Source organism: Perca fluviatilis, chromosome 2 (genome assembly GCF_010015445.1).
Source record: "Perca fluviatilis chromosome 2, GENO_Pfluv_1.0, whole genome shotgun sequence".
Lineage (NCBI taxonomy): Eukaryota > Metazoa > Chordata > Actinopteri > Perciformes > Percidae > Perca > Perca fluviatilis.
In genome coordinates this window covers 16,420,808-16,433,666 of record NC_053113.1, presented here as the reverse complement: position 1 = coordinate 16,433,666, position 12,859 = coordinate 16,420,808, and the positions used below count along the sequence as shown (strand labels likewise).

At 40.5% G+C, this 12,859-nt stretch overlaps 1 protein-coding gene across 2 annotated transcripts in view; it reads right to left on the bottom strand.

Moving 5' to 3' along the window:
- The window catches only part of LOC120553505 (alpha-2-macroglobulin), a 36,172-nt gene that overhangs the window by 7,750 nt on the left and 15,563 nt on the right, over nucleotides 1-12,859 (bottom strand). Inside the window, exons 16-29 of one of the 2 annotated variants that reach the window (XM_039792014.1) lie at nucleotides 12,613-12,840; nucleotides 12,295-12,385; nucleotides 12,084-12,219; nucleotides 11,008-11,233; nucleotides 10,683-10,809; nucleotides 9,003-9,124; nucleotides 8,136-8,187; nucleotides 7,553-7,636; nucleotides 7,190-7,366; nucleotides 6,046-6,127; nucleotides 4,219-4,375; nucleotides 2,693-2,767; nucleotides 1,237-1,396; nucleotides 29-225 (exon numbers count right to left, since the gene is read on the bottom strand). In XM_039792014.1, the coding sequence (XP_039647948.1) occupies nucleotides 29-225; nucleotides 1,237-1,396; nucleotides 2,693-2,767; nucleotides 4,219-4,375; nucleotides 6,046-6,127; nucleotides 7,190-7,366; nucleotides 7,553-7,636; nucleotides 8,136-8,187; nucleotides 9,003-9,124; nucleotides 10,683-10,809; nucleotides 11,008-11,233; nucleotides 12,084-12,219; nucleotides 12,295-12,385; nucleotides 12,613-12,840 (1,914 nt within the window). Of the gene's footprint in view, nucleotides 1-28; nucleotides 226-1,236; nucleotides 1,397-2,692; nucleotides 2,768-4,218; nucleotides 4,376-6,045; nucleotides 6,128-7,189; nucleotides 7,367-7,552; nucleotides 7,637-8,135; nucleotides 8,188-9,002; nucleotides 9,125-10,682; nucleotides 10,810-11,007; nucleotides 11,234-11,890; nucleotides 12,036-12,083; nucleotides 12,220-12,294; nucleotides 12,386-12,612; nucleotides 12,841-12,859 lie in introns of both variants that reach the window. The other variant, XM_039792004.1, reaches the window with a different exon arrangement.

Genomic DNA, 12,859 nt, shown 5'->3' with positions numbered 1-12,859 from the left:
CCACCTGTGTGTGCAGGATCTGTCCTACCTGCGTGGAAGAGAAGCCCCCGTACGGGTTCTGCTGCTGGGCGAGCCATCGGACAATGCTGGAGGAGTAGTCCAAACCAAAGTCCGGCATGGCCGGACCGGAGAGCAGAGCCAGCAGCACGTAGGAGGTCATCTCCACCTCCAGAGAGTCCAGGCCTTTCCCAGAAGCCCCTGCTCTGTTCCAGTGACGGGTGCCACCTGTGGTGTCATTCATTAGAAGGTTAGCAATGACCAACTTTGTACACTTGAGTTATATCAGGACATGGTCAAACCCTATACCCCAACCCGCCAACTCTGCTCTGCATCAGCCAACCCGCTTGCTGCCCCCCCCTCACAGCGAGGGACAACTAATCACTCAACGAAATCCCGACTGTTTGCTGTCCTGGCTCCTAAATGGTGGAATGAGCTCCCTATTGACATTAGGACAGCCGAAAGCCTACGCATCTTCCGACGAAGGCTAAAAACACATCTCTTCCGACTGTACCTTGGATAAAAAAAAATATTTAATTGTAGTTTTGCTTATTTAAAGCTACTGTATTTGCACTTACTACTTGTTGTCTGGAGTTTGCACCTTCAAGGTTGAAAGCACTTTGGATAAAAGCGTCAGCTAAATGACATGTGATGTAATGTAAAAATCGATGAGAAGGTAGGTCTACAGTCTATAGATTTTAATGTTTAGATAGGAAATTCATTTTGGAAATGACCATCTCCTCTGTGTTGTGTAACCTCGAGCGAATACCAACAGCCAAGCTACAGCTGTCACAAAACGTTCTTTTAAGACAACCTTTTATTGTCATTCTGAAAAAAATACATATACAGTTGGGACACTATATGGAAGGATAACATGTAATGAAAACCGAAATGCTACAACAAAAAAGCAAGCGCAGGCCAGACCACAACATTGGGTGACATAGCACTTGTTCAGCTTTCAGCAGGTGAGCCTTTCTAATTCATTCGGTCTAATTCATTTAACCTTTTAATGACACATCAACTGATTACACTCACTACATGTCGAATGACACTTGAACACAGCTTTCTCCTTCTAATAGTTCAACTACTTTTTTAGACACACACACACACACACACACACACACACACACACATTTTCTTCAGACAGTTGAGCCTTCTCTATCTGTCTAGGTTTGTGTTGATGCTGCTAAATGGCAGCAGTAGAATTGTTTGGGGGGTTGCTGATGGTTTCAGTCTTACCCTGTGTGTTGGACTTCTGGTGCAGGTAAGTGATGAGTTTGCTCCTCATCTCCTGGTCCCCAGCCAGAGTGAAGGTGTAGGACAGCAGGGCGGTGGTGTACAGGTTGTCCAGCTGGCCGGCCACTTTCAGACAGTTCAGGCAGTTCTGTACCACGGGGTCCTGTCACACCACAGGCAAACACAAAGATGAGACAATGTGCTTTAAATAAGCCTAACAAGCAGGTATTTTAATTGACACCCGCCAGCCGGCCAAATGTCGGTAAAATTTAACTTTGGCGGGTAACATTGTAAAGTTACTAGCCAATTTGGCTTGTGATGAATGAAGCAAATAACACTGCCGTCTGTTTGAATCGGCAGGCAAGTCGACAAGTCAGTGTTGCCAGATTGGTCTGTATTCTACCGAGAAATTACGGTGGTTTTGTGTGTGCGTTTGGCTTGGAAAATGTCATCTTTATCTGGCAACACTGCTTTATTATTATTATTATTTACTAATCCTACATTTCCCATGAACACCACGGCGTGGCATGTCATACAACCGTTGGCTACGTGCCCAGTGTTTGTGGTTTCAGTTACGAGCCGGAAAAGACGAACGGAACGACGAGAAACAAACCACAGGACCTGAAATCAAGTATTAAAGTTAGTTAGGAAAAACAAAGAAAAAACGTGGAAATATTTCTCGTGGAGTTTAGAAACCAGAAGAGCATACGAGGAAGGCTGCAGACACAGTGGACAATGAAGATGCAAGAGGAGGGGGAAAAGAAGAAAATGTGGAAAATTTGGCAAGTGGTAACTTTAAAAAAATATACTAGCCATGTTGGCTTGTGATAAAAAAAACAACATTCATTTAAAAGCCCTGCTAACAAGTGAAAAAACTAATGAACTGATTTCTCTGCAGGCTTTTAAAAATGAGAGTTGCTTTAATGTTGTTTGCAAGGGAACTTTTTTTAGTAATTGCTACAGACAAATGTAGCCCCCAAGACAGACTATTAAAAGCTGAAGAGACAACAAAGGAACACGGGCCGACATCTCTGAAAGGCAGTAGTGAGAGATAACAAGCGATTACCTCCGCTCAATATTTATCAGGGTGCTTATAGTGTTAATTCTCTCTAACAGCTCTCACAGGTGACTGTGGTTCCTTTCTTTCTACAAACTTTGGCTGGCCAAGTTCATTTGTAGGCCATGCTCGGACCTCCGGTCTAAAAACAAGAATTTATATTAAATGGTGCAATCTGAAAATGTTTCATTTATGAAACATAAATAAAGCATCCTGGTTGCAGAAAATTTAAAGCATCAAACACGACAGGAAATCTACCAGTGTTATAGGATATAGAAAGTTAACCTTGATAAACATTTAAAATGAGGGCAGACCCAATGAGTTCAACAGGTGAACATCTCACAGCTGCAGCAATGCGAGGCGTTCACAGTGTGAGACGGAGGAGAGCGCCGATAGACTCACCGTGGCGTTGGTGTCCAGCTCCAGCAGGGCAGCGGTGATGTAGGCGGTCAGGGACACATCGTCACTCACTCCTCCCTGTCGAAAACAGGCGCAGAGCGGAAACAATCCCGGTCACACATATAGCTTTACTTCATGTCAGCGCCACTAAACTCGTTTCAGTTTAGTTTTTCTTAAAAGGATATCCTTTTTATCTAGTTTCAATTTACAATAATACTTTTCATTGCATATTTTCGTTTTAGTTTTAGTTTATGATGTACTAAATGTGAACGTTGTTTTCACTTTGTGGCAAAATTGATTCAGTAACTGCTGATTGAAAGCATTGCTGCTTTATTACACCTGCGCAGCAATTGGCCATTAAACTCTTGATTAAATTTAAAACTGTGCACACTTCAGTTTGTCTCTTTCCTTGTCTGAGAAAATAAGCACCATGATGAAACACACACCTATCGACTCTCTACTTACTGTAGACAAACTAAGCGTGAGCTAAGCACATAAAAGTCGTATATGTAGCCTTATCTGGCAGCCATACCCCAGTATGTGAGATTGCCACTTTATAAAACAAAAAAATAGAACTACAACAAGGAGAAGTTGTCTGAAACAATAATTTTACATAAAAAGGAATCGCTTTAGACTGTCCTTGGTTTCTTGCTTATCACGCAGTGTTTTACGGATTACAAATATTAGTCCACAGTACTTACTTTTATCTATAACCAAGGGCCAAAATACATTTCTGATCTGCTACTACACTATGACCCACCCAGACCTCTCAGGTCGTCTGGAACAGGTCAACTTGTTGTTCCCAGAGTCAGAACTAAACAAGGGGAAGCAGCATTCAGTTTTTATGCTCCATATATCTGGAACAAACTCCCAGAAAACTGCAGGTCCACTTCAACTCTCAGCTCTTTTAAATCCAGGCTGAAGACCTATCTTTTTAATGTTGCTTTTCTTTAAATAACCTATTTTTAACTGCTCTTTCTTTAAAATTCTTATACTGCACTGTAAATTTTATTCTTGTCTTTTAATGATTTTAAATTGTTTTTCATTGTTTTCTAATTGCTCTTTAAATTTTATTTTTTGTCTTTTAATGCATTGAAATTGTTCTGTTTTTTTATGTTTTATGTAAAGCACTTTGAATTGCCTTGTTGCTGAAATGTGCTATACAAATAAAGCTGCCTTGCCTTGCCTTGCCTATAACAACTACGCGTACCTGCCTCAGACACACAGCTGTCATGGCTTTTTGCTGTTAGCCGGCTTGGAAATGCTGTGCTTTAATGGGGACTGGCTCGCAATAATTTGTTAGGGATATTTTCTCTGCTGTGTGTGTGTGAGTGTGTGTGTGCGCGTGCTGCTTGCCTGCAGGCCCGGGGGCCATCTCCGCTCTCTGCACACACTCACAGCACTCCGAAACTATGCAAATTGCTTCATCACATTGAGCTAATTCGGTGGTTTTGTCTTATAGGAACATACTAAACGACCAAAAGCAGATGATGTGATAGATATAAAAACATTCAAACTAATGTCATCACCTTCATGCCATTGTGGAAGAGTTTCCCCACAGAGGTGATGCAACCGTCAGTCCGCTGGTTTTTGGACAGCCACATCCTGGCATCTTCAATGTGCTTGTCATGCACAAATATGTATGGTCTCGCTCCGCCAAAGGACTTCATCACAAAAGCGGTCAGCCTGGAAGTTCAAATACAGAAACATTTTTTTTTAGAAAACAAATGTAACCACGTGCGCCTGTGTTGGTAACCCCAAAATGAACCCAGCCTCAGGACAATTACATAACAGCCTCCTGTCTCACACTAACACAAAGCGCTGGGCCAGAGCTGCATCCACAATTTAACAATAATCTGAGCCGCAGAGCCCAGCAGAATAAAGACAGCTGGAGCTGACAGAGGCAGCAAAGTTAAACTACATTTCATATATTTGGATCATAATTCAGATGTTGTGCTTCTAAAGGAAGCCAGTTATAGACATTTTACTAAACATATTGCATTGCACTATAATCAGTATGTACAGCATGGGTCAACACTGCTTGACTCTTTAATCATACTTTTAAGGTGCACAAAAATAAGTTCATTAATTTTGGCCACTTGGGGGCAGCAGAAAAAGCTGTAAACACAACATTGAAATATTAACTTATAGAGAGCAACATGTTAAACAAATAATTATTCATTTACACACCCAGCAGACAAAGAGCTACTGTAGCAATCATCTTGAGTTGTGTTTTGCCACCACGTAAATTCAGGCCAAAATACAATTTTGACTCCTGAAAAAAATATCTTGACCTGTGGGTTCATCACTGCAATCAACACCTGTCACATTACACATAGTCCTTAAAGCCATTCTTCATATGAAACATTGATTAGTGCGGCTTTTCTCTATCTATATATTTGCTCACACTTTAGTGAGTCCTTGTTCGAGAGTCCTGGGATTTTAAGTGATTTGGACTAATCCAATCTCCTGTTGGAATTATAATGTAATTCAACACTTGAGAGCCCTAGTTTCTCCTAACCACAAACACACACCCACGCACACACTCACCAACTGCCAAACTGCCCAGCACCCTTTCAAACAGTAAAGGGTTTGTTAAATCCCCTGAGGCACTGTGCTTTAAGCCCATTAAATGCAAATAATATTTTCTGGCAGGTTCCCCATAAAGTAAATTATTAGGATGCTCGCTGGTGCCAAACACTAGAAAGGACACTGCTGTGTGTGTGTGTGTGTGTGTGTGTGTGTGTGTGTGTGTGTGTGTGTATATATATACCTCCCACTGTGTCTGCGTGTCATTTGTACTCTTTCATCAAATGAAGTGGGAGATTTGAGCTGAAAATATTCACACAGTTTAAAACAGCAGAGCTCAAGATAAATGTTTTTAAGTGTTCTATAACCACTGATGCAACTGCAATATATATTGAGTTATAGAAATGAACATATTCTATTATTCAGATTATTTTGGTACTTCTGTTTTCAAAAACACACACCATCAAGTTTCAGTGACAGGTGTGAAAGTAAAGTGGACAGACAGTGGGTGGGATTTCTGGTTCCTCCTCAGTTTACACAATAGTTAAACATCTCATTTTTAGTATATGGTCTTTTTATGAAACTAAAATGCATTAAATGAATAATTTTCTAATTTAAAAAAATTTGTGTTAATGTATAAAATGATCATTACTAAAAAATTACAATATGGCTCAAATTATGTTTCTCATTTTAGCTCAAATATGACAGTTAGTTTCTTTTGTTTATTTGTGACCAGTTCCTATATGCATGTTCATAGAAAATGTCATGGCTATTACACAACATCATTATCTGTATCCTAAGCAGCATCTGCTAGTTATGTTACTGACCAGGTGTTTCCAGACTCATCACTCTTCCCAAAAGCACTGTAGGAGCCGTCATCATGCTTGTACGTAAGCTCCCTCTGATATCCTACAACACACACAGACACACATGAACAAAACCATCACATTTACAAAAGAATCCCTTGACAGACAGACAGACAGACAGACAGACAGACAGTCAGTGCTGGTGAGGGCCTGTTGTTCCACATGCCGGTGAGCGATGATACAATCCCGGAAGGCTGTTTAAATAATAGATCCAAGAGACTGAAGGTTTACCAAATGTCAGAACCATGAACGGCAACTTATAATACTATGAGGCAAGATTTTAAAACTTTGGAAAGTTATCACTCAAAGTTCTACCCTCATCTAGATGATTGTGAGTTAAACTGTGAAAAAAAATGGCATTTTTCATTTTACATAGTGATCTACCAAGAATGTGCTATTCCATATGGCCAAAATCTTCTCTCCCAATATAGGTCATTTCATATCTTGAAAACGATATATATCACAATATCAGGTAATTCAATAAATAGTCTATATGAAATAACCACATGATAAAGCATACTTTTGTATTCTCCTGTGTGAATTAAATACTTGACAAATGAAAAGCACTGAGTATTTGTGCATATTTTATTAAGAACTTCAGTGCAAAGTAACATACCGTGCAAGGATCAAAACGCAAAGAGTCGTCAAAACGCAGTTTGGCTGCTGTTTTTTTGACATTGCAATATAAATATATAGCAAAATAAATACGAAAGAGACATTTTGACATTGTTTTGACGATATATATCATTATATCGCCCAGCCCGAATAGCATGTATTTGATTGTCCAATGCAACGCCTTGAGCCATGTTCCCATGTCTGAACACAGCCAGCCTCATTTATTTTATTTATATTTTTATATTCATTATTTGTTTAACCCTCAACTGGTTTAGGCCAGACTAATGACAACAGATACAGAGGCATTATTTCCTATAGGGGACAACTGAAAAACATTTTGGGAACCGATGGAGGATATATGCAGACTGGAATAATCGCCCATTGTCTGTCAAGGGAGTAAGCATTCTCACAGCTCCATCTTTGAACTTGAGACTCAGACATTTCTTTTCCACATTCACGATGCCGTCACAGATGGTACAGAACAACTTACCGCTCTCCAGGAATCGCGTTGCCTTGTCCTGAATATCCTTGGTCAGCTGCGCGGTACTTTTCAGGTAGTTGAGGATGAAGATGTTTGGCGCAAACAGCACCATGTTCTGTTCCCCGCAGCCGTACGGCATGGCCAGGAGCTTGTCCAGGTTCTTCATGGCCCGGCCCATCAGGTCACCTGCAGAAGCAACAGGAGGAAGATAAGGCAGACTCCAAAATTACACCCCGACAACTTTTTATTCTTACCAGGTTGGAAGGTTAATATACAGTAGATAATGTAGTGTTAGCTGGCCCATCACATGCAAATGCTGAGTCTTGACAGCTGGACTAAAAAAAAAAATGACTGAGAAATAGTGTCACCAACCCAGTACAGAGACAGAGGCCCTGGCCGATCCAGCCACAAACATCTCGGGCATCATAAGGGAGATTTTCTTCTCCACAGGCCCCTCTGGCAACACAAAGAACAGAAAAAACAACACATAAATGATACACAAAGGAAAGAGCTTAAAAGGAACAATTTGACATTTTGGGATATGTGCTTATTTACTTTCTTGCCGAGAGTTAGGTAAGACGATCGATACCTCTCACATGTACGATAATATGAAACTTACTTATTGCTGGTTAGCTTAGCATATAAAACCACAGCTTGGCATTTTTTCACTTTGTTTTTTTGTTTAAAACACTCAATAATAAGTGAGTGAGTTCATACATTTCTGTACTGTACTCATCTCCAATCTGACAAACACAAATGCTTCTGAACAACAGTGAGCGGCCGATTACAATCAATCACCCTCACACTGAACTGTGAGAACTTCAACCTCTGACCCTAAACAGGTCTCCATGACAGAATGATGGATTTAGTTCTGAATGAGAGGTTCAAGATGGCTGTTAGCCCTGAGGCTTCCAGATAACAGACACTGATAGACGGGTCGTTTCTGAGCGCTTACCTGCAGGACAGAGGAGAGCGTTATGACTGACCATCTGTGGTGTTCCTTCAGCCTTGTGGAGAGAGACAAAGAGAACTATATTGATTACATCAACAGGCAACGTTGTGTGTGTGTGTGTGTGTGTGTATCTAAAGTCTGATATAGCTCATTCCTCGTTGCAATAGAGCTACATTGTTTGAACCCTTGTTTCAACTATTTAATATCAAGGAACCACACTGTTGCACTGGGTGTTCATTTAAAACCATGGACACCATTTTATTTTAACTCAATCTTACATACACTGTCCCGCTGCCCCAAATGCTCAGTAGAACACCAAATGCAAATTAATAGTCCCCAACAAATGCACTATATCATCTGTTTTTTTTGTTTTTTTTTTAGGAAGTGTCTCTTTTAACAACAAACTATATTTAAGATATGTCTTCAGTAGGAAAAATGGGCTCTGTGACACAAACGGGGTATAAAGATAACTGACTGCATTATTCATTAAAAGGACGTGCCACAACCAAGTCAGTCAACTGATAATAACGTGGCGATATATTTGTGTTGTTTCATAAACAAATTCCTGACATTACAAGTTCTTTTTTCTCACATTTTGTCACATTGTGCCCGTGGAAGACATTGATTTATTCCGATTTCTCTTTTGTCAGTATGTGGTCACTTTTTCCTCTGATATAGAACGGTTTATTCGAACATAAAGACTACAAAAAAACTAGAATAAAATAACAGGAGATACACCATTTCATTCACTATGAGGGTGTTGACTGTATTTTAGAGGTTACTTTCATAGAAAAAACTAGTATATATGTCTTTATTAGTACTCAAATTGAGGCGTTCTGCTGTTTTGTGTTGTGTATGAAGGTCACTGACCTCCACCAGCAGGGTGCGGACCACTGTGTCGATTCGGCCCATGTCGGGGACGGTGGCCACCTCGTTGCCACACAGAATATCAGTCTTCAGGGCCTCTGCGCTGACCTTCAGATTCACCTGACCTGTGTGCACACACATACACCCGTCTTATTTCGAAAGCATAGCTGTATTGATTAGCGCTCCCTGTCACACTGTCACATTTTGTGTACGGAGGCAAAACAGCTTCCCGTCTCCTTTTTTCAATCCAACTCATTATCCTCCCTGTTCCCCCATCCCTCCCATCTATGTTTTCCTTCCTCCCCCTGTTTCCTATCTTATTCGCCCTCATTAATCCCCATTTGTTGCCTTATTATGGCGCTCTCTCACACCCCCTCCCTTCTTTTCTCCATAGCCCACAATCCTTCACACAGAGGACAAGTACAGATCACCCCTCGAGGGAGAGGTTTCTGAGTGTTTCGTCAGTGATACTACCTGACTTGTTAGTACAAGTGATTGTCAGCATTCCTCTAAGGGGGAGTTAGAGGAGCGCAATTTGACATTCATCAGAGCCTCGTCTCCATCCCTGCTGATGGAGGCTGATAGAATTCCTATGCTTTCAGGCCAGGCAGCGGTACAACAACAGCCCCCTGTCTTTGCTTCCAGCAGTGCAGACGCAACACCTGTCAGGGCCCTTAGTACAGATTAATTAGCTTGTTCTGTCTCCTCTTTGTCACTAAAAGTGTACGTTTGGCATTGGATGGAACAAACCACATCAGTATTTAATTAAATCAAAGATGTAAAGATTGCACTATATTGGTAGCGACATTAATAACAGTCACTTGGAACTATTTTTTGTCATAATGACGATGCAGGGAGAGCAGAGCTGGGACGGGTTGACACGGTTTGAGATGGTATTCAATAAATTTTTTAATGACACCGATACATATTTTTGCATTGAAAATAAAAGGTGATATGGTGAACGAAGATTAACATAAAAATCAGACCCCTCTTAGTCTCACACACACACACACACACACACACACACACACACACACACACACACACACACACACACACACACACACACACACACACACACACACACACACACACACACACACACACACACACACACACCATAGTGTCTTAGATCTGTGAATGCATGTTTGTGTCACAACAAATTCACAAATGTATATGTATAGCTTTCAGGCAGCCACTTCATTCCATTCAATTCTATATAGTATGAAAATCAATCCAGCATAGTGACTATGTCTGCTATATTTTTTGTCAAAGTAAGGTCATTAGCTCCAGTATGAATGATCACTTTCGTTTTTTAAACAGACATTGTCTGGAAAATATAGAGAAACCTAAAGGAGGTCTTGAAAACATATTTTCTTAATCAAAGTAATGGGGTCCTACATTTCTTTTGGCAAAATACCAAACTTTGCTTATTTCAGATGAAAGATTTGTGTATGCGTGTTTTTTCCTGTGGTTTTCTCACTGGATTGAAGTGGGCGGAGCTGACTTAGACAAAAGGTGATGCGCAGGAGTCAATAAATTAAATAACGTTAAATTCACAATAAATGAGTTTTTTTTTATTTTACTTTGAGTGTTGCTCATTTAGTCATACATATTTAATGTTGCAAAGAAATACTTTTGATTTGAAACCAAGTTTTCATGTCAGCCTTCTATTAGTCATACCTAATGCAGTTGGAGTTACAATCCATGAGAAGGTCCTGCTCTCCTCTCCACACAGACACACACTGTACTGGCAGCCATCACAGTTTCTGAAGGTGTACTGGTCTGAATCAGCCAGTGCAATATTTACCTGCAGACAGAAACAAAGACAAAACACTCCGTTTCAGAAATAAAAATATATTAAAAAACATACAAGACATACTTATGCAAAGAGATACAAGTTAAAATGCAACTTCATCAGTGTCTCTTATTACCGTACCCACAGACTACACCATCGCACTTGTGAATCCATTGAAATAAATTCCATCTGTGAGATTTAAATATTTACCATAATGCACTTGGAGAGATAGTTGAAGACAGTGGCTTTGAGAGTAAACACCTCCCCTCGGATGACAGAGTAGGGCAAGGTGAGACTAACAAAGAACGGCTGGAAGGCAGTCAGACCAGTGTTGGGCGACACACCGAAGCCCACAGAGGAGACACAGAAAGCTCCAGCTGCCCACTTAGTGATGGTGTCAGGGACTGTCTTCTCCACATTCACTGACCCACTGTCTCTGTACAAACATACGAGCAACAGTCAAATGAAAAAGTGGAGTTGCCCTGAAAGATTTAGGAGTCAAAACAGGAATATGCTCAGCAAACTTCATGACAATCTGCATTAGTACATAATTTGATATCTTGTGTGTTTGACTTTACATCCTGTGGGGACTTTGAGTGCTTATTATATTTCAAAACTGTCTTCGGTGGTGGAAATAACCTTTGTTCCTGCACCCAAAGAGTCTACAGCCACGCAAACTCTGTGAGGTGCATAGAAGTAAATGCTAACATCCGCATGCTAACATGCTCACAAGGTCAACGCTAACTTGCTAATGTTAAGCAGGTATACAGTAACGTTTACCACGGTCACAATCATAGTTTAACATGTTCGCATGCTGAGATATTCAGTCAAAAGCACAAATGTTAATCTCATTCTGGCGTTAAAAGGAAAAGTCAGAATATCACCAAAGTCATTAGGATGCTTTGTCTGGGAACCATGAATGTCTGTACAAACTTAACATTTGCTAATTAGAAATACACACAAAGTACACCTGAGGTTGATGGAAATGTAGTTTTGCAGGTATTCAGTCATAAACTAAAGTATACAAAATGCACACGTCTGAAAATAAGAACAATTTACAATGTTTTTGATTTTGATGATATATGATTTTTACCCCACAGGAACTAGGTCCCAGATCCAGGTTTCGGGGAAGAATGTCCTGACGGTCTCCTTCTTCTCCTCCTCTTTACCGCCCAGCATACCACCTACACTCTGTGGCATCATGTTGAAGGCCATGGGAACCGGAGAGTCTAGGACGTCTAGGAACACAGCATATATAAAAAAAAAAATTACACAACTAAACTTACCCAACGGAAACCAGCTCCCAGATCCAGGTCTCAGGGAAGTATGTTCTAATGGTCTCCTTGGTCATTCCAGCTTCTGGCTCTTCCAAACTGAAAGAATTCCCAATCGCTCCTCTTTCTCCCATCAATGAATCGGCCACTTAAAAGTTTACAGTACATTATATTTCTTGTTCTCGGGTAATGGAAAATACCAGTGGAAAACTATAACACATACCAGAATCATAGTAAAGTAAGTCATATCTCCTTTCATGGCAGTTATAAGGCTTTTTCACATCAGAGTTGGTCACAATTTTGATTCCTATTTCCTAGAAAAGGAGAGAGAGATAATAAAACAAAATAAGAGATAATTTTGGTAACACAGAGAATGAAACACAAATTAAAGACAATTATATGTTGACCCAGATACACGTAGATATAGACAAATTGAGATGGAAATGTACTGTATATAAAAACTGAATAGATATTGTACGATCAATGTCAATTTCTCTTGTAGCCTATTCTTTAAAGCCAATGAAAATGACCAATTATCTACTTTAAAGATGCTGTAGACATCATTCATCTGACTGGGTGGTTCAAAGTAGACTGAGCGCTTGGCTCGACCAACTGGCTCCACATCGTCGACTGCAATCCCTTGTTCTGCTTCAGGCTCTGGTTCAGGCTCAGGCTCTGGCATTGGCACAGGGAAGCAGGGATATGGCTCAAAGTCTTCAACCTCGTAGCTGTATCCTGACAGCTTCTGTAAAGGCAGCTGGCTGTACACCTGCGCAAGAACACACACG